General features: G+C 44.8%; 1 protein-coding gene across 1 annotated transcript in view; it reads left to right on the plus strand.

Moving 5' to 3' along the window:
- Positions 1-19,539, plus strand: part of LOC116971616 (probable deoxycytidylate deaminase) — a 55,033-nt gene that overhangs the window by 8,564 nt on the left and 26,930 nt on the right. Inside the window, exon 2 of the mRNA XM_033018853.1 lies at positions 6,393-6,509. Within this exon, the coding sequence (XP_032874744.1) occupies positions 6,393-6,509 (117 nt within the window). The remainder of the gene's footprint in view (positions 1-6,392; positions 6,510-19,539) is intronic.

Consider the following 19,539-nt stretch of genomic DNA (forward strand, 5'->3'; position numbering starts at 1 on the left):
CCTCCACCGCCCTCTGAGGCAGAGAATTCCGTATCGAGATGGCCGTTGGCTCACTAGGAGCTCATCCGCTCTTTGACAGGTCTTGTTTTGGGTCCTGTTGGGGGTCCACAGCCCCCTCATCACCTGGCATACCAGGTGGGGGAGACGATTTTGTCGCCAGTTATCCGACCATGGAGCAGGTAGCACGGGATTACATGGTACCCATGGCGGGGGGGGGGGGGGGGGGGGGGGGGGGGGACTCCCCACGACTTGACCCTCAAACCCAGAGAAAACAATCTAATTCCATCCAACCTCCCCTTGTAGTTAATCCAAGCATCATTCTGGTAAACCTCCTCTGCACTTTTTTCAAAGCCTCCATATCATTGGTGTAATGGGGAGACCAACACTGCACGCAATGCCAGACTCGACTTAGTATTCCATTCAGGTCACCCCACACCCATTCTGTACAGTCTTCCCCCAAAACCAAAAGCCTCCATCCCAAGCAGGATACTGGTGAATCTGCGTTGTGAATCATCTACCTTCTCTGTATCAATTTCAAGAGCCACCTCAAGGCACAACCGGTGGTTCAACTGCACTTGGATCGCAGTAGGATGAGGGGTGAACTTATTGAGGTGTATGCACTCACGAGAGAAATAGATCTGGAAGATGCACAGAGTCTCTTGGCCAGAGTAGATGAACCGAGGACTAGAGGACATATGTTTAAGGTGAAGGGGAAAATATTTAATAGGAATCTGAGGGGTAACTTTTTCACACAAAGGTGGTGGGTGTATGGAACGAGCTGCCTCTAGCGTCTACAAACCCTTATTAATCTTATATGCTTCAATAAGATACCCTCTCATCCTTCCAAACTCCAGAGTATACAAGCCCAGCCGCTCCATTCTCTCAGCATATGACAGTCCCGCCATCCCGGGAATTAACCTTGTGAACAAGGGGTCACAGTTTAAGGATAAAGGGGAAATCTTTTAGGACCGAGATGAGGAAAACTTTTTTCACACAGAGAGTGGTGAATCTGTGGAATTCTCTCCCGCAGAAGGTAGTTGAGGCCAGTTCATTGGCTATATTTAAGAGGGAGTTAGATGTGGCCCTTGTGGCTAAAGGGATCAGGGGGTATGGAGAGAAGGCTGGTACAGGATACTGAGTTGGATGATCAGCCATGATCATATTGAATGGCGGTGCAGGCTCGAAGGGCCGAATGGCCTACTCCTGCACCTATTTTCTATGTCTATGTTTCTATGAACCTACGCTGCACTCCCTCAATACCAAGAATGTCCTTCCTCAAATTAGGGGACCAAAACTGTACACAATACTCCAGAGTGGACTAGGAATTTATTCCATGGCGTGCAGGAGCATGAGGGGTGATCTCATAGAGGTGTCTAAGATCACAAGGAAATTGATGGAGTAAATATTACACACAGCTTTTTAACCAAAGTATGGAAATCAAGAACCAGAATCCAAAAAACCTTGAACTTGGGTGCAAAGTGAGAGGGGAAAGATTTAAGGGAAGCCGAAGAGACAACATTTTTCATACAAAGGGCGGTGGGTATATGGAGTGAGTTACAGGTACTATAACAACATTTGAAAGACATTTGGACAGATACACTGATAGGAAAGGTTTAGAATGATATAGGCCAAAAGCAGACAGGTGGGACTCGTGTGGGTTGGGCATCTTGGTCGGTGTGCCAGTTTCCAGGCTCAAGGACTCTATTAATGCCTGCGGGTATGTAGAGGAAATGCAAGCATTTTTAGTTGTATTCCTACATTATTGAGAAGAAGAGAAAATAAATCACACCATAAAAATCAATGGGGTTTGGGCCAAAGAATTTCAGCATTGCAATTAAAGTTATTTCATACACTAAAGGTCTTTTCAATGGCTAGAAGTTTACTTTTGTTATTGCCAGCTAAAAATGCCGAAGGCTGCCTGCCTGCCTTACGGCTTAACAATATCACTGCACAAGTGTCAATTGAAGCAATTGCTTGTCAATTTCCATGACCACCCATGGTGAAACAGCAGCTGTGTTGAGAGCTGTATGCTTAAGTTCCTGTTCTATGATAGCGATAGTTACTGGGAAAACAGTTTCTTTTTTTCCCCTAGACCGCTTGTTTTACTCAACACTGCTTTTTTTTCTCTTCCCATGCCTGTCAATTTCCTAAGTTACATCTAGTTCCAAATGGCAGCCACGTTCTAACCAATATGCTACAAATTCCCCTGGTTATCAAATCGGGTGATATCTCATTTGCATTATGAAACGCTAGCTATAGCAGAACTACCCGTATATAAATGGTCAGTCATACACCGTGGAAACTGGGCCCTTCCCCCCAAATAGCCCACGCCGACCAATATACCCCATCTACACTAATCCTACCTGCCACTAGTTTGCGGATGACACAAAAATGGGTGGCAGTGTGAGCTGCGAGGAGGATGCTATAAGGCTGCTGGGTGACTTGGAGAGAAGCAAGGAGATCCTACTGCATTTGTACAGGGCCCTGGTGAGACCACACCTGGAGTATTGTGTGCAGTTTTATAGACAATAGACAATAGGTGCAGGAGTAGGCCATTTGGCCCTTCGAGCCAGCACCGCCATTCAATGTGATCATGGCTGATCATCCCCAATCAGTACCCCGTTCCTGCCTTCTCACCATATCCCCTGACTCCGCTATCTTTATGAGCCCTATCTAGCTCTCTCTTGAAAGCATCCAGAGAACCGGCCTCCACCACCTTCTGAGGCAGAGAGTTCCACAGACTCACCACTCTCTGTGAGAAAAAGTGTTTCCTCGTCTCCGTTCTAAATGGCTTACTCCTTAGTCTTAAACTTGGTCTCCTAATTTCCTACTCTCCTAATTTGAGGAAGTACGTTCTTGCTGTTAAGGGAGCGCAGCGTATGTTCACCAAGTTAATTACCGGGATGGCGGGACTGACATATGATGAAAGAATGGGTTGACTGGGCTTATATTCACTGGAATTTAGAAGGATGTGAGGGGATCTTATAGAAACAGATAAAATTGTTAAAGGATTTGGACAGGCTAGATGCAGGAAAAATGTTCCTGATGTTGGGGGAGTCCAGAACCAGGGGTCACAGTTTAAGAATAAGGGGTAGGCCATTTACGAGTGAGATGAGGAATAACATTTTCACCGAGCGTATTGTGAATTTGTGGAATTCTCTGACACAGAAGGCAGTGGAGGCCAATTCACTGGATGTATTCAAGAGAGAGCTAGATATAGCTCTTTGGGCTAGCGGAATCAAGGGATACTCTGGGTAAAAGATTCTGTGTATTCATCCTATCTATTCCTCTCATGATTTTATACACCTCTATAATATCGGTCCTCAGACTCTGCACTTTAAGGAATAAATTTCCAGCCTATCCAAACTCAGGGCCCGAGCTAAAGGGAGAGGTTGGCTGACTGGTATCCCTTAAAATATCCCTTGAAGGAATCAAGGGATATGGGAAAAACCAGGAACGGGGTACTGATTTTAGATGATCAGCCTTGATCATATTGAATGGCGGTGCTGGTTCGAAGTGCCGAATGGCCTACTCCCGCACCTATTTTTCTATGGTAAGGCTGATGAACTGAGGACAGTGGCTAAAATATTGATAAATTATATTAAAAAGGACACAGTGCTGGACTAATTCAGTGGGTCAAACCGCATCTCTGGAGAACATGGATAGGTGTCGTTTCACAGAGTGCTGGAGTAACTCAGCAGGTCAGGTAGCATCTGTGGAGAACATGGATAGGTGACGTTTCACAGAGTGCTGGAGTAACTCAGCAGATCAGGCAGCATCTGTGGAGAACATGGATAGGTGACGTTTCACAGAGTGCTGGAGTAACTCAGCGGATCAGGCAGCATCTATGGAGAACATGGATAGGTGACGTTTCACAGAGTGCTGGAGTAACTCAGCGGGTCAGGCAGCATCTGTGGAGAACATGGATAGGTGACGTTTCACAGAGTGCTGGAGTAACTCAGCGGGTCAGGCAGCATCTGTGGAGAACATGGATAGGTGACGTTTCACAGAGTGCTGGAGTAACTCAGCGGGTCAGGCAGCATCTGTGGAGAACATGGATAGGTGACGTTTCACAGAGTGCTGGAGTAACTCAGCGGGTCAGGCAGCATCTGTGGAGAACATGGATAGGTGACGTTTCACAGAGTGCTGGATTAACTCAGCGGGTCAGGCAGCATCTGTGGAGAACATGGATAGGTGACGTTTCACAGAGTGCTGGAGTAACTCAGCGGGTCAGGCAGCATCTGTGGAGAACATGGATAGGTGACGTTTCACAGAGTGCTGGAGTAACTCAGCGGGTCAGGCAGCATCTCTGGAGAACATGGATAGGCACCTATTGTCTATTGTCTATTGGTACACATGACAATAAACTGAACTGGATCTGAAGAACGGCCCTGAAGCTGTTTGGTAATGTGAATGCTCTGCTTGAAGCAGTGCTGGAGGCAATGCCTCCCGTCTGAACAAACTCAGACATGAAAAGCAACAATGAAATGCGGTTGAACATAATTAGTATGGGTGAGTCTTTGGTGCTCAGCATGGGCGCATTGGGCCGTAGGCCGTGTTTCTGTGCTGTACAAGTATAGACTTTTGTTTGTTTAGAATATTATTTTAATGATTGGAATAAAATAAATCGTGGAGAGTGGAGCTGCTGGTTCTGTTTGGATCCTTTTCTGTGCAATGACATATCTGCGATAATGTTAATGGCATAAACATACATTACATGGTGTTGCAAACAGATAGCTTCTTTTTCTTGGCTCTCTTTCAATGACAAATAAAAAGGTGACTGTACGCTTTGGCACGGCATATATATTGTTTTAACATACTATGTAGTCATAAAGCATGGAAACAGGCCCTACAGCCCAATTCTTCATGCCAACCAAGATGCCCCATCTAAGTTAGTCTCATTTGCCCTCGTTTGGCCCATATCCCTCTCAATCTTTCATATCCATGTACCTGTCCAAGTGTGTTTCAAATGTTGTTATAGTACCTGTCTCAACTAACTCCTCTGGCAGCTCATTCCATTTACCAACCACCCTTTCAGTGAAAAAGTTGCCCCTCAGGTTTATATTATATCTTTCCCCTCTCACCTTAAACCTATGTCCTCTGGTTCTTGATTCTCCTGCTCTGGGCAAGAGACTGCATCCAATTCCCCTCAAGATGTTATACATCTGTGTAAGATCACTGCTCATCCTCTTGCCCTCCAAGGAATAAAGTCCTAGCCTACCCAATCTCTCCCTAATATGCAGTCAATAGACAATAGACAATAGGTGCAGGAGTAGGCCATTCGGCCCTTCGAGCCAGCACCGCCATTCAATGTGATCATGGCTGATCATCCCCAATCAGTACCCCGTTCTTGCTTCAAATCCCTCAACTGCCTCAAGTTCCTGCCTCAAATCCTGGCAGTATCCTCATAAAGTTTCTCTGCACACTTTCCAGTTGAACAACATCCGTCCCCTCGCTGCTTAGTGTTAACATTGCAGCTTTTACAGCTGTAATCATAGGGAGGTTTAAGCGGTTGTGGCAACATCCGGCTGATTAAAATCCTCCTGCCTGTATCGAGGCTGATACCCAGACTTGGAGGGCTAATACCTTGAAGCTGGGGAGACTTAGACAAATATGAAAAGCCCTTCTTTCCATTGCCATTGCTTCCTATTAGACGTGAAGTATCTTTTAGTTTCAATTTACTGATTGGGGATGATCAGCCATGATCACATTCAATGGCAGTGCTGGCTCGAAGGGCCGAATGGCCTACTCCTATTGTCTACTGAAGTAGCTGGTAACTAAGTAAGAACTGTGGCGGCACGGTGGCGCAGCGGCAGAGTTGCTGCCTCACAGCGCCGGTGACCTGGGTTTGTCCCTGACTACGGGTGCTGTCTCTACGGAGTTTGTACGTTCTCCCCGTGACCTGTGTGGGTTTTCTTCGAGATATTCAGTTTCCTCCGACACTCCAAAGACGTGCAGGTTTGTAGGATAATTGGCTTGGTATAAATGTAAATTGTCCCTAGTGTGTGTAGGATAGTGTTAGGGTGCGGGGATCGCTGGTCGGCGCGGACTCGGTGGGTCGAAGAGCCTGTTTCCGTGCTGTATCTCTAAACTAAACTAAACTGTTCTTCCATAATTGATATATCAGATTGATCAACAATATTTATTTCTTTATTCATCCATGGAATGTGGACACTGTTGACAATGGCATCAGTTGTTGCCCATTCCTAAATGCCACCTTGGGGGGGGGGGGGGGGGGGGTGGGGGGGAGGAGGGGGTGCGGAGGGGGGGTGGGGAGGAGGGTAAAACCCAGGTCTCTGGTGCTGAAAGGCAACAACTCCACCACTGTGCCACCCGTGAATTTTGTGACATGAATCATATTTTTAATTCTCTTCTGCCTCTTTCTCCTCCAGATTGTTATGCAGAATTAAATGCAATTCTGGACAAGAAAGCTAGCGATGTTAAAGGATGCACGATGTATGTGGCCTTGTTCCCCTGTAACGAATGTGCTAAACTCATCATCCAGTCAGGTAAAGATTTGCAATCACTCCACTTTCGATTTTTCTGCATTTTGTACACCAGCTTTCGGCTCAATATCTCATTACAGAGGAAGTATAATTTTTAAACTGGCACCCTTTGTCTAGATGAATCATACCATCATTCATGCAAAAGATTGTCGCTGCCTGTCACTGAACAATGTTCGGCTCCCATCGACTAATTGCTACAGTGCGCAATTCTTAACATGTTTTTAATTTAAATCAACAACAATCCAAAACACTGGCTGCCAAATAAAAAAAACCAAGCAGGGTAGATAATTAATGTGAAGATTTTGTGCTGTGAAGTCCCTGTTGGTTAATTAGCTTCTGTAAATTTTCCCCAGTGTATAGACTAGAACTAGTGTACGGTATGAGCTTGATGGGCCGATCAGCATGTTACCACGCTATATCTCTAAACTTAAAGATACGAAAGTGACCTTTAAGAGGCTACTGTTAGATGGGCACATGGATATAGACAATAAACAATAGGTGCAGGAGTAGGCCATTTGGCCCTTTGAGCCAGCACCGCCATTCAATGTGATCATGGCTGATCATCCCCAATCAGTACCCCGTTCCTGCCTTCTCCCCATATCCCCTGACTCCGCTATCTTTAAGAGCCCTATCTAGCTCTCTCTTGAAAGCATCCAGAGAACCTGCCTCCACCACCCTCTGAGGCAGAGAATTCCACAGACTCACCACTCTCTGTGAGAAAAAGTGTTTCCTCGTCTCCGTTCTAAATGGCTTACTCCTTATTCTCAAACTGTGGCCCCTGGTTCTGGACTCCCCCAACATCAGGAACATGTTTCCTGCCTCTAGCGTGTCCAAGCCCTTAACAATCTTATATGTTTCAATGAGATATCCTCTCATCCTTCTAAACTCCAGAGTGTACATTCTCCAGCCGCTCCATTCTCTCAGCATTCTCAGATATGGTGGGATTGGTCGATTACAGGCAAGGCAGAGAGATTAGTTTATCTTGGCATCATGTTCGGCTCAGACTCTGCGGGCTGAAGGGCCTGTGCTGTACTGTTTACAGTCTATGAGCCGAATTGTCGTCTGGCTCTCCACAGACGCCGCCTGACCCGCTGAGTTATTCCAGCACTTTTTGCTCAAGATTTCAGCATCTGCAGTTTCTATTGTCCCCCTCGAGCATTGCTATCTATTTGAAATGTAGATCTGGTGAACCTGATAATGTGCATTAATTTGGTAGCTAATTTAGTGAATAACTGCTTCTCATTTTATTATGGAAATCGGGGCATTTATAGAGAGTGGATGGGTTTGAATAGATATAGGATTGCAATCCTGAGATGTAATAAATGAAGCTTTTAATATACTGTTACATTCGCACTATTCAAGCAGGTGTACAAGCTTTAGTGCAATTTGCATCTAATAAACGGAATGAGTGGGTTAATATATGAAGAGCGTTTGTCGGCACTGGGCCTGCACTCGCTGGAGTTTAGAAGGATGAGGGGCAGACCTCATTGAGGTGATAGGCCTGGCTAGAGTGGATGTGGAGAGGATGCTTCCACTATTGGGAGAGTCTAGGACCAGAGGACGTAACCTCAGAATTAAAGGAGGTTCTTTTTGGAAGGAGATGAGAAGGAGTTTCTTTAGTTAGATGCGGGTGAATGTGGAATTCATTGCCACAGACGGCTGTGGAGGCCAAGTGAGTGGATATTTTTAAGGCAGAGATAGATAGATTCTTGATTAGTATGGGTGTCAGGGGTTATGTGGAGAAGGCAGGAGAATGGGGTTGGGAGGGGGAGATAGATCAGCCATGATTGAATGGTGGAGTAGTCAATGGGCCGAATGGCCTAATTCTATTCCTATCACATGACCTTATACAGCATTAAAACAGGCCCTTTCGCTCACTGTGTGTTCATCAACCAGCGAACACCATATACTAGCGTTATCCTACACACTCGGGACAATTTAAAGAAGCCAATTACCCTACAAACCTGTACGTCGTTGGAGTGTGGGAGCAAAACAGAGCACCCGCGGTGAATGTACAAACTCCGTACAGACAGCACCCGTATCAGGATGGAACCCGGGTCTCTGGCGCTGTGAGGCAGCAACTCTACCGCTGCGCCACCGTGCCGCACATAGAGATAAGGAAAACATGCAATTATTTCAAAGTTATATATTTTAGCGATGACTTGCCTGTTTTTGAAACAAAAATAGATGAATTGTAAAAATAATTTCATTCAATCTTGGGTTAATGTTGCCAGAATTAGATTTGGAATATTTGTGATTGCTGTTTCTTCTCAGTTAAGGAGAGCACCAGAGATTAGAATTCCCTTCCCAAATTCTAATGTGTTTTTGTTTCTTTGTGGTAGGCTGCCTAGAGACACAGATTTAGACAGTCAGAAGAAGGGCCCCGACCCAAAACGTTCTCATGTATTATGGCCTGACCTGCTGAGTTACACCAGCACTTTGGTTTTTTTTTGTAAACCAGCAGCGGTAGAGTTGCTGCCCTACAGCGCCAGAGACCCGGGTTTGATCCCGACTACGGGTGCTGTCTGTACGTTCTCCCCGTGACAGCGTGGGGTTTTTCTAGGTTCCTCTGTTTCTTCCCACATTCCAAAAACGTACAGGTTGGTAGGTTAATTGGCTTTGGTAAAAAATGTAAATTGTCCCTAGTGCATGGGATAGTGTTATGCCCCTGTCTCACTTAGGAAACCTGAACGGAAACCTCACTTATAACCATATAACCATATAACAATTACAGCACGGAAACAGGCCATCTCGGCCCTACAAGTCCGTGCCGAACAATTATTTTCCCTTAGTCCCACCTGCCTGCCCTCATACCATAACCCTCCATTCCATTCTCATCCATATGCCTATCCAATTTATTTTTAAATTATACCAACGAACCTGCCTCCACCACTTCCACTGGAAGCTCATTCCGCACCGCTACCACTCTCTGAGTAAAGAAGTTCCCCCTCATGTTACCCCTAAACTTCTGTCCCTTAATTCTGAAGTCATGTCCTCTTGTTTGAATCTTCCCTATTCTCAAAGGGAAAAGCTTGTCCACATCAACTCTGTCTATCCCTCTCATCATTTTAAAGACCTCTATCAAGTCCCTCCTTAACCTTCTGCGCTCCAGAGAATAAAGATCTAACTTATTCAACCTTTCTCTGTAACTTAATTGTTGAAACCCAGGCAACATTCTAGTAAATCTCCTCTGTACTCTCTCTATTTTGTTGACATCCTTCCTATAATTGGGCGACCAAAATTGTACACCATACTCCAGACTTGGTCTCACCAATGCCTTGTACAATTTTAACATTACATCCCAGCTTCTATACTCAATGCTCTGATTTATAAAGGCTAGCATACCAAAAGCTTTCTTTACCACCCTATCTATATGAGATTCCACCTTCAAGGAACTATGCACGGTTATTCCCAGATCCCTCTGTTCAACTGCATTCTTCAATTCCCTACCATTTACCATGTATGTCCTATTTTGATTTGTCCTGCCAAGGTGTAGCACCTCACATTTATCAGCATTAAACTCCATCAGCCATCTTTCAGCCCATTCTTCCAAATGGCCTAAATCACTCTGTAGACTTTGGAAATCCTCTTCATTATCCACAACACCCCCTATCTTGGTATCATCTGCATACTTACTAATCCAATTTACCACACCTTCATCCAGATCATTGATGTACATGACAAACAACAGTGGACCCAACACAGATCCCTGAGGCACCCCACTAGTCACCTGCCTCCAACCCGACAAACAGCCATCCACCATTACCCTCTGGCGTCTCCCATTCAGCCACTGTTGAATCCATCTTGCTACTCGGAAACCCCACCCAAGGTTTCCGTGCGGTTCCCGGAGGTTTTTGTCAGTCTCCCTAATGGTCGAAAGTGGTTTCCGCTTCTTCTATGTTCCGGCAATTATTTCAAAAAATTCAAAACCGGCTGCGACTAAAAATAGGTTGCCGTTTTAAAAATCGGTAATTTTATAGTCGTAGCCGGTTGCGATGCTAGTTGAAGGTGGTTGCCGGAGGTTGCAGGAAGTGGAAGGTAAGACCTCCCTGGTGGAATAAAACTGGGTGAAAAAAAGGTCTCACCTTCCACTACCTGCAACCTCCGACAACCACCTTCAACTAGCATCGTAACCGGCTTCGACTAAAAAAATTACAGATTTTTAAAACGGCAACCTGTTTTTACTAGCGGCCGGTTTAGAATTTTTTGAAATAATCGCCGGAACATCGACTGGACTCGGTGGGCCGATGGGCCTGTTTCCGTGCTGCATCTCTATACTAAACTAATCCGCAGGTCCTTGTGCCAAGACAGGATTTGGCTCTGTGTTCGTGCCATGCAGTCAGATCGCTCGCCCTTGAATAGTCGTCTCTCTGGAGGAAGTTACCAAGAGAACATGTAGAAATAAGGAGCTGCAGATACTAATTTATACCAAAGATATACATAAAGTGTTGGAGTAACTCAGTAGCTCAGGCAGCATCTCTGGAGGAAAACGATGGGCGACGTTTCGGGTTGGGAACTTGGGACCCTTCTGCAGACTTCAAATCTAAAGAAGAGTGCCCTCTATAATGTTTGGGACAAAGACCCATCATTTATTTATTTGCCCCTGTACTCCACAATTTGAGATTTGTAATAGAAAAAAATCACATGTGGTTAAAATGCACATTGTCAGATTTTATTAAAGGGTATTTTTATATACTTTGGTTTCACCATGTAGATATTACAGCTGTGTTTATACATAGTCCCCCCATTTCAGGGCACCATAATGTTTGGGACACATGGCTTCACAGGTGTTTGTAATTGCGCAGGTATGTTTAATTGCCTCCTTCATGCAGGTATATGAGAGCTCTCAGCACCTAGTCTTTCCTTAGTCTTTCCATCACCTTTGGAAACTTTTATTGCTGTTTATCAACATTAGGACCAAAGTTGTGCCACGAAAATCAAAGAAGCCACAATGAAACTGAGAAACAAGAATAAAACTATTGGAGACATCAGCCAAACCTTAGGCTTAACAAAATCTACTGCTTGGAATATCATTAAGAAGAAAGAGCACTGGTGAGCTCATTAATCGCAAAGGAACTGGCAGGCCAAGGAAGACCTCCACAGCTGACGACAAAAGAATTCTCTATAATAAAGAAAAAACCCAAAACACCTGTCCGACAGATCAGAAACACTCTTCAGGAGTCAGGTGTGGATTTGTCAATGACCGCTGTCTGCAGAAGACTTCGTGATCAGAAATCCAGAGGCTACACTAGGCTATACATTCCCAAACATACTGCTAAAGCAACAAAGGAGTTTCTCAAAGCTCAAAAATGGTCAATTCCTGAGTGGCCAAGTCAATCACCCGACCTGAACCCTTTTATATGCTAAAGAGAAAACTGAAGGGGACTAGCCCCCAAACCAAGCATAAGCTAAAGATGGCTGCAATACAGGCCTGGCAGAGCATCACCAGAGAAGACACCCAGCAACTGATGATGTCCATGAATCGCAGACTTCAAACAGTCATTACATGCAAAGGATATGCAACAAAATACTAAACATGACTACTTTCATTTACATGACATTGCTGTGTCCCAAACATTTTGGTGCCCAGAAAAGGGGGGGGACTATGTATAAACACTGCTGTAATTTCTTCATGGTGAAACCAAAGTGTATAAAAATGGCCGTTATTAAAATCTGACAATGTGCACTTTAACCACATGTGATTTTTTTTCTATTACAAATCTCAAAGTGTGGAGTACAGAGGCAAATAAATAAATGATGGGTCTTTGTCCCAAACATTATGGTGGGCACTGTACGTCACCTACTCCTTTTCTCCAGAGATGCTGCTTGACCTGCTGAGTTACTCCAGCACTCTGTGTCTATCTAAAGGATTCTTCTTGTTAGTTTTGGTTTTCTTTTATTCGTTATGGGTTTTCTGGTCCATGTTAAGAAAAGGAAGAACTAACTATCATATATAAGCTTTGTTTAAGAAGGATCTGCAGATGCTGGAAAAATCGAAAGTAGATAAAAAATGCTGGTGAAACTCAACGGGTGAGGCAGCATCTATGGAGAAAAGGGTCTCGACCCGAAACGTCGCCTATTCCTTCGCTCCATAGATGCTCCATAGATGCTGCCTCACCCGGTGAGTTTCTCCAGCATACTCTTAAAGATAGCGGAGTCAGGGGATATGGGGAGAAGGCAGGAACAGGATACTGATTGGGGAATGATCAGCCATGATCACATTGAATGGCGGTGCTGGCTCGAAGGGCCAAATGGCCTACTCCTGCACCTATTGTCTATCGTATATAAGCTACTCAGCAGAATTGAAACAGTTAATTCAGAATAGTATTTCATAATAGACTGCAACTGCAAGATTCTGACATGCAGTTTGTGGTAATGGGAGGCAAGTTTCATACTGATGACAGAAAGCATTTCTTCTCATCTTTGCATGGAATAGTTCTTTGACTGGTGCAGTCATATAATTACTTGGTCCACAGCAAAGAAACAAGCCATTTGTCTCAAGTGGCCGTGCTGATGTTCATCTTCACAGGAGCCTCCGCCCATCCCTCTTCAGCCAGCCCAATTAGCACTGCATTCCTTCCCCCCCCCCCCCCACCTCCGTATGAAACCAACCTCTCCTTAAGTGCATCAATGCTGTCTGCCACAACAACTACTTGTGACAATGTGTCCCACATTCTCACCGTTCGAGCTAAAGAGTTTTCTCATGCATTCCCTGTTGTATTTATTAGTAACAATCTTTTTACTTATGAACTCTTATGTTTTGACTTCTTCTGCACAAGTGGAAACATTTCATCTTTCTACCATCTTAAAACATTTCCCCGCATTTTTAAGACCTTTGACAGGTCATTCACAGTTTTTCTTCTGTAGAGAAAAGCACTCCGCACTTTCCTGATAAACATCTTCTCTGCAATCCTCATGATATTTTTTATCTCAAAGTCCCTGCTGATGTGCTGGAACACAAAGAAGGCCCCCATGAATCAACTCTAACTGAAAGGTAAGACTAAAGTCTGAATTTATGAAAATCTATCTGTATGGACTTTAATTAATTTAATATAATGTGAATAAATTCATTCATTCATTCCTCATTCATTACTATTCCTATATTAAATTAATTAAAGTCCATACAGATAGATTTTCATAAATTCAGACTTTAGTCTTACCTTAGAGTTGATTCATGGGGGCCTTCTTTGTGTTCCAGCACATCAGCAGGGACTTTGAAGGCTTTCTTCCACTTCCATCCAGTTAGCAGCACTTTCTTCAGCCTTTTTAATGCTTTTCCCACTAAATACAATTACCTGCTGCAAGTTTCCACGACATTTATTCCACAGAACAACACATCGGAATCTCCAGTAAAACAGGCATCTGTGAAGCCCCCTCAGCCATTTTGTATGCTGGCCTGAAACAAAGCGCATGATTGGCCAACTGGCAGACAACTCAATGTTAAATGTGCTTTGATTGGACTAAAAAATTCCCGACGTTTTTCCGTTTTTTCTCTAATTTAATAAGAATGTGCAAGTCTTCTTCATATCGAGTTTCAGGGGTGATTTATATTAAAAAATTTACACAATATGTGAAAATTTCATGTAGTTTGGTGACTTGGGTCACGAAACTGCAGAATAAAGCTCCTCGGCCCACAGCCTATTATTGTCATTTGAGCCTCAGTGAGGCTCAAACGAAATTCCGTTTCCACAGCCATACAAACAAAGACAATTTCCTACAGACATACACACAATTTAATTCACACAAACATCCATCACAGTGAACCCACTGTGATGGAAGGCAAAGTCTTTTCTCTCCCCTGTTCTCCATTTCTCTCCCGATATCCAAGCCCCAGGCGGGCGATGATAAGTCCCACGGCCATTTTAGGCCGTAACGGGGGATTTACGGCCCCGCTCCCGGTCTAAAAGTCACAATGTTGGAGCCCCCGGCGGGCGCTGTAATGTCCCACGGCCATTAAAGCCGCGCTGGGCGATGTATGTCCCCGCTCCGGGTCGTTCCAACCCCGCGACACGGGCTGGAGAAGTCGCGTTGCGGGAGCTCCGGGAAGCGGTCTCTCCCCCCGGACCCGCGAGCTCCCGATGTCCCAGTCCACCGGACCTGCGGCTGCGTTGCTGGAGCCTCCGAGCCCCAGGAGTCGAGTCGCAGCAGCGAGTCACCACCGCTCCCCACGCTCCGAGGCCGGCCAGCCCCACGATGGTGAGTAGTCCGCAGCTCCGCAGTCTCCCGAGCCCCCGGGTCGTTCAGGTTGGAGGCCGCTCCACGGTGCTGGGCCCCAACGACAACGGAGACCCGACAGGGAAAAGGTCGGGTCTCCCGGACAGAGAAAGCAAGAAAGAAAAGATTTAAAAATTGAAGAGATAGAATGAAGAAGTATAAAAGAGAATCCCTTAAACTACCAAAGCAGTGTAGCAGATAGATAAAGGAATAACAAAAAAAAAGAAAAGTGGAGATATACCTTGCCCCTCGTCCCCCCCGCCCGCCTAACCCAACCCAGCATCGGATTTAAATTTAAATTTGTGTTGCACCATCCTATTGATGTAAGAATTCGGTAAAGGGTGTCCATGTCTTAAGAAATTGATCTGGTTTTTCCGCCAAGACAAGCCTAATCTTTTCCAAATGTAGTGTCTCGGACATATCTGTGATCCACATCTTCACTGCAGGCCCGCGGAGTTACTCAAGCACTTTGTGTCTATCTTGGTTATGCTCCTTGGGAACCAGGGTCGGGTCCATGGCCGCTTGATCTTGGTTTGAGGGCCTCTAAAAAGGGGGGTGTCCGTGGTGATAGCAGACAACGCACCCGCTTCACTTCACATTTCATGCTAAATTTCAAAATTTGTTCATCATTAAAGTTTAACAAATACGGTCCTTAAAACAACTCACAGATTCTTTAAACAGCTTCGAATGACGTCACAATGCCCCCACAAGGGGAGGGGGCTCGCCGCCCTCTCCACCTTCCCAATGGTTTTAACTTCATAAACCACTGATTCTTTGCTACGCTGGAATGTTCTGGAAATTCCCCCACCTCCCCCCCCATTTTTTTGCCCGGCCCGCCTGGCCCAGTCGCTCTGAAGTCCCACAGCCTGCCGCCCTGCTCTGGTCCTCGGGTCCACTCCCGCCCGTGGCCTCCCTCCCTTCCCTTCCTCCCTCCCACAGCGCCTTGCTCCCTCCTCACCGCCCCACCCTCCCTCCCTCCCACACACTTCCCATCGCGGAATAATATGATTTGAAAGTGATGCGGCCGACTCTCAACACAGTGGTAAAGGAATTCAATCCCACTTCCAGACCAGCTTCTAAAGTTATTCAAGGTCATTCGCCACAACTTCACATTCCTGAAAACAGCTCAGAAACCATAGAGACTTCAATGCGCATAGTTGTGAAATTTACTCTGTGCAAGTGAAGGACCAAAATTACAAAGCAATAAAGTTATCCCTTCCACCCTAAACACCCTCCCCCCCCCCCCCCCCACACATATCCCCCCCCTTATAACCATATACCAATTACAGCACGGAAACAGGCCATCTCGGCCCTACAAGTCCGCGCCGAACAATTTTTTTCCCTTAGTCCCACCTGCCTGCACTCATACCATAACCCTCCATTCCCTTCTCATCCATATGCCTATCCAATTTATTCTTAAATGATACCAACGAACCTGCCGCCACCACTTCCACTGGAAGCTCATTCCACTCCGCTACCACTCTCTGAGTAAAGAAGTTCCCCCTCATGTTACCCCTAAACTTCTGTCCCTTAATTCTGAAGTCATGTCCTCTTGTTTGAATCTTCCCTATTCTCAAAGAGAAAAGCTTGATCACATCAACTCTGTCTATCCCTCTCATCATTTTAAAGACCTCTATCAAGTCCCCCCTTAACCTTCTGCGCTCCAGAGAATAAAGATCTAACTTATTCAACCTATCTCTGTAACTTAGTTGTTGAAACCCAGGCAACATTCTAGTAAATCTCCTCTGTACTCTCTCTATTTTGTTGACATCCTTCCTATAATTGGGCGACCAAAATTGTACACCATACTCCAGATTTGGTCTCACCAATGCCTTGTACAATTTTAACATTACATCCCAGCTTCTATACTCAATGCTCTGATTTATAAAGGCTAGCATACCAAAAGCTTTCTTTACCACCCTATCTATATGAGATTCCACCTTCAAGGAACTATGCACGGTTATTCCCAGATCCCTCTGTTCAACTGTATTCTTCAATTCCCTACCATTTATCATGTACGTCCTATTTTGATTTGTCCTGCCAAGGTGTAACACCTCACATTTATCAGCATTAAACTCCATCTGCCATCTTTCAGCCCATTTTTCCAAATGGCCTAAATCACTCTGTAGACTTTGGAAATCCTCTTCATTTTCCACAACACCCCCTATCTTGGTATCATCTGCATACTTACTAATCCAATTTACCACCCCTTCATCCAGATCATTGATGTACATGACAAACAACAAAGGACCCAACACAGATCCCTGAGGCACCCCACTAGTCACCTGCCTCCAACCCGACAAACAGCCATCCACCATTACCCTCTGGCTTCTCCCATTCAGCCACTGCTGAATCCATCTTGCTATTCCTGCATTTATACCCAACAGTTTAACCTTCTTAACCAACCTTCCATGAGGAACCTTGTCAAAGGCCTTACTAAAGTCCATATAGACAACATCCACTGCTTTACCCTCGTCAATTTCCCTAGTAACCTCTTCAAAAAATTCAAGAAGATTAGTCAAACATGACCTTCCAGGCACAAATCCATGTTGACTGTTCCTAATCAGACCCTGTTTATCCAGATGCTTATATACATTATCTCTAAGTATCTTTTCCATTAATTTGCCCACCACTGAAGTCAAACTAACAGGTCTATAATTGCTAGGTTTACTCTTAGAACCCTTTTAAAACAATGGAACAACATGCGCAGTACGCCAATCCTCGGGGACTATTCCCGTTTCTAATGACATTTGAAATATTTCTGTCATAGCCCCGGCTATTTCTACACTAACTTCCCTCAATGTCCTAGGGAATATCCTGTCAGGACCTGGAGACTTATCCACTTTTATATTTTTCAAAAGTGTCAGTACTTCTTTTAATTTGAAACTCATAGTATCCATAACTACTCTACTCGTTTCCCTTACCTCACATAATTCAATATCCTTCTCCTTGGTGAATACCGAAGAAAATAAATTGTTCAATATCTCCCCCATCTCTTTTGGCTCTGCAGATAGCTGCCCACTCTGTTTCTCCAATGGACCAATTTTATCCCTCGTTATCCTTTTGCTATTAATATAGCTGTAGAAACCCTTTGGATTTACTTTCACCTTACTTGCCAAAGCAACCTCATATCTTCTTTTAGCTTTTCTAATTTCTTTCTTAAGATTATTTTTACATTCCTTATACTCCACAAGCACCTCATTTACTTCATGCTGCCTATAATTATTGTAGATCTCCCTCTTTTTCCGAACAAGGTGTCCAATTTCCCTTGAAAACCAGGGCTCTTTCCAATTTTTACTGTTTCCTTTCAACCGAACAGGAACATAAAGATTCTGTACTCTTAAAATTTCCCCTTTAAATGTCCACCATTTCTCTTCTACATCTTTCCCATAAAACAAAATGTCCCAGTCCACTCCTTTTAAATCATCTCGCATCTCATCAAAGTTAGCCTTTCTCCAATCAAAAATCTCAACCCTAGGTCCAGTTCTGACCTTCTCCATAATTATATTGAAACTAATGGTATTGTGATCACTGGACCCGAAGTGCTCCCCAACGCATACCTCCGCCACCTGTCCCGTCTCATTTCCTAACAGGAGGTCCAGCACTGCCCCTCCTCTAGTAGGTACCTCTATGTATTGCTGCAAAAAACTATCCTGCACACATTTTACAAACTCCAAACCATCCAGCCCATTTACAGAATGTGTTTCCCAGTCTATGTGTGGAAAGTTGAAATCTCCCACAATCACTACCTTGTGCTTACTACTAATATCTGCTATCTCCTTACATATTTGCTCTTCCAATTCTCGTTCCCCATTTGGCGGTGTATAGTACACCCCTATAAGTGTTGCTACACCTTTCCCACTTCTCAGTTCCACCCAAATAGCCTCCCTAGATGAGCCCTCCAATCTATCCTGCCAAAGCACTGCTGTAATATCTTCCCTGACTAGCAATGCAACACCACCACCTCTTGCCCCTCCAATTCTATCACACCTGAAGCAACGAAATCCTGGAATATTTAGTTTCCAATCACAGCCCTCCTGCAACCATGTTTCACTGATCGCCACAACATCATACTTCCAGGTGTCTATCCAGACTCTAAGCTCATCCACCTTTCTTACAATGCTCCAAGCATTAAAATATGCACATTTAAGAAACCCCCCGTCTCTTCTTCTCTGTTTATTTCCTTTTTTTTCTTTCTCCTCTTGTGTCCGAGTGCTTCCCTTTTCTGCTTCCTGCCTCCCATTCTGTCTACTAGCTTTCTCTATTTGAGTCCCTCGCCCCAACCATTCTAGTTTAAAGTCTCCCCTGTGACCTTTGCAAATTTCCCCGCCAGGATGTTGGTCCCCCTCGGGTTCAAGTGCAACCCATCCTTTCTGTACAGGTCCCACCTTCCCCAGAAGAAGTCCCAATGATCCAGAAACTTGAATCCCTGCCCTCTGCACCAGTCTTTCAGCCACGCATTTATCCTCCACCTCGCTCCATTCCTACTCTCACTGTCGCGTGGTACAGGCAGTAATCCTGAGATTGTTACCTTTTTGGTCCTTTTCCTTAACTCTCCTCCCAACACCCTAAATCCTCCCTTCAAGACCTCTTCACTTTTTTTACCTATGTCATTTGTACCAATATGTACCACGACCTCAGGCTCCTCTCCCTCTGATTTCAGGATATCTTGGATGCGTTGAGACACGTCCGAGACCTTGGCCCCAGGGAGGCAGACCACCATCCTGGTTTCCTGACTGCGTCCACAGAAACGCCTATCCGACCCCCTAACAATAGAGTCCCCAATTACTATTGCCCTCTTCTTTTTTTCCCCTACCTT

Source organism: Amblyraja radiata, chromosome 3 (assembly GCF_010909765.2).
Source record: "Amblyraja radiata isolate CabotCenter1 chromosome 3, sAmbRad1.1.pri, whole genome shotgun sequence".
NCBI lineage: Eukaryota > Metazoa > Chordata > Chondrichthyes > Rajiformes > Rajidae > Amblyraja > Amblyraja radiata.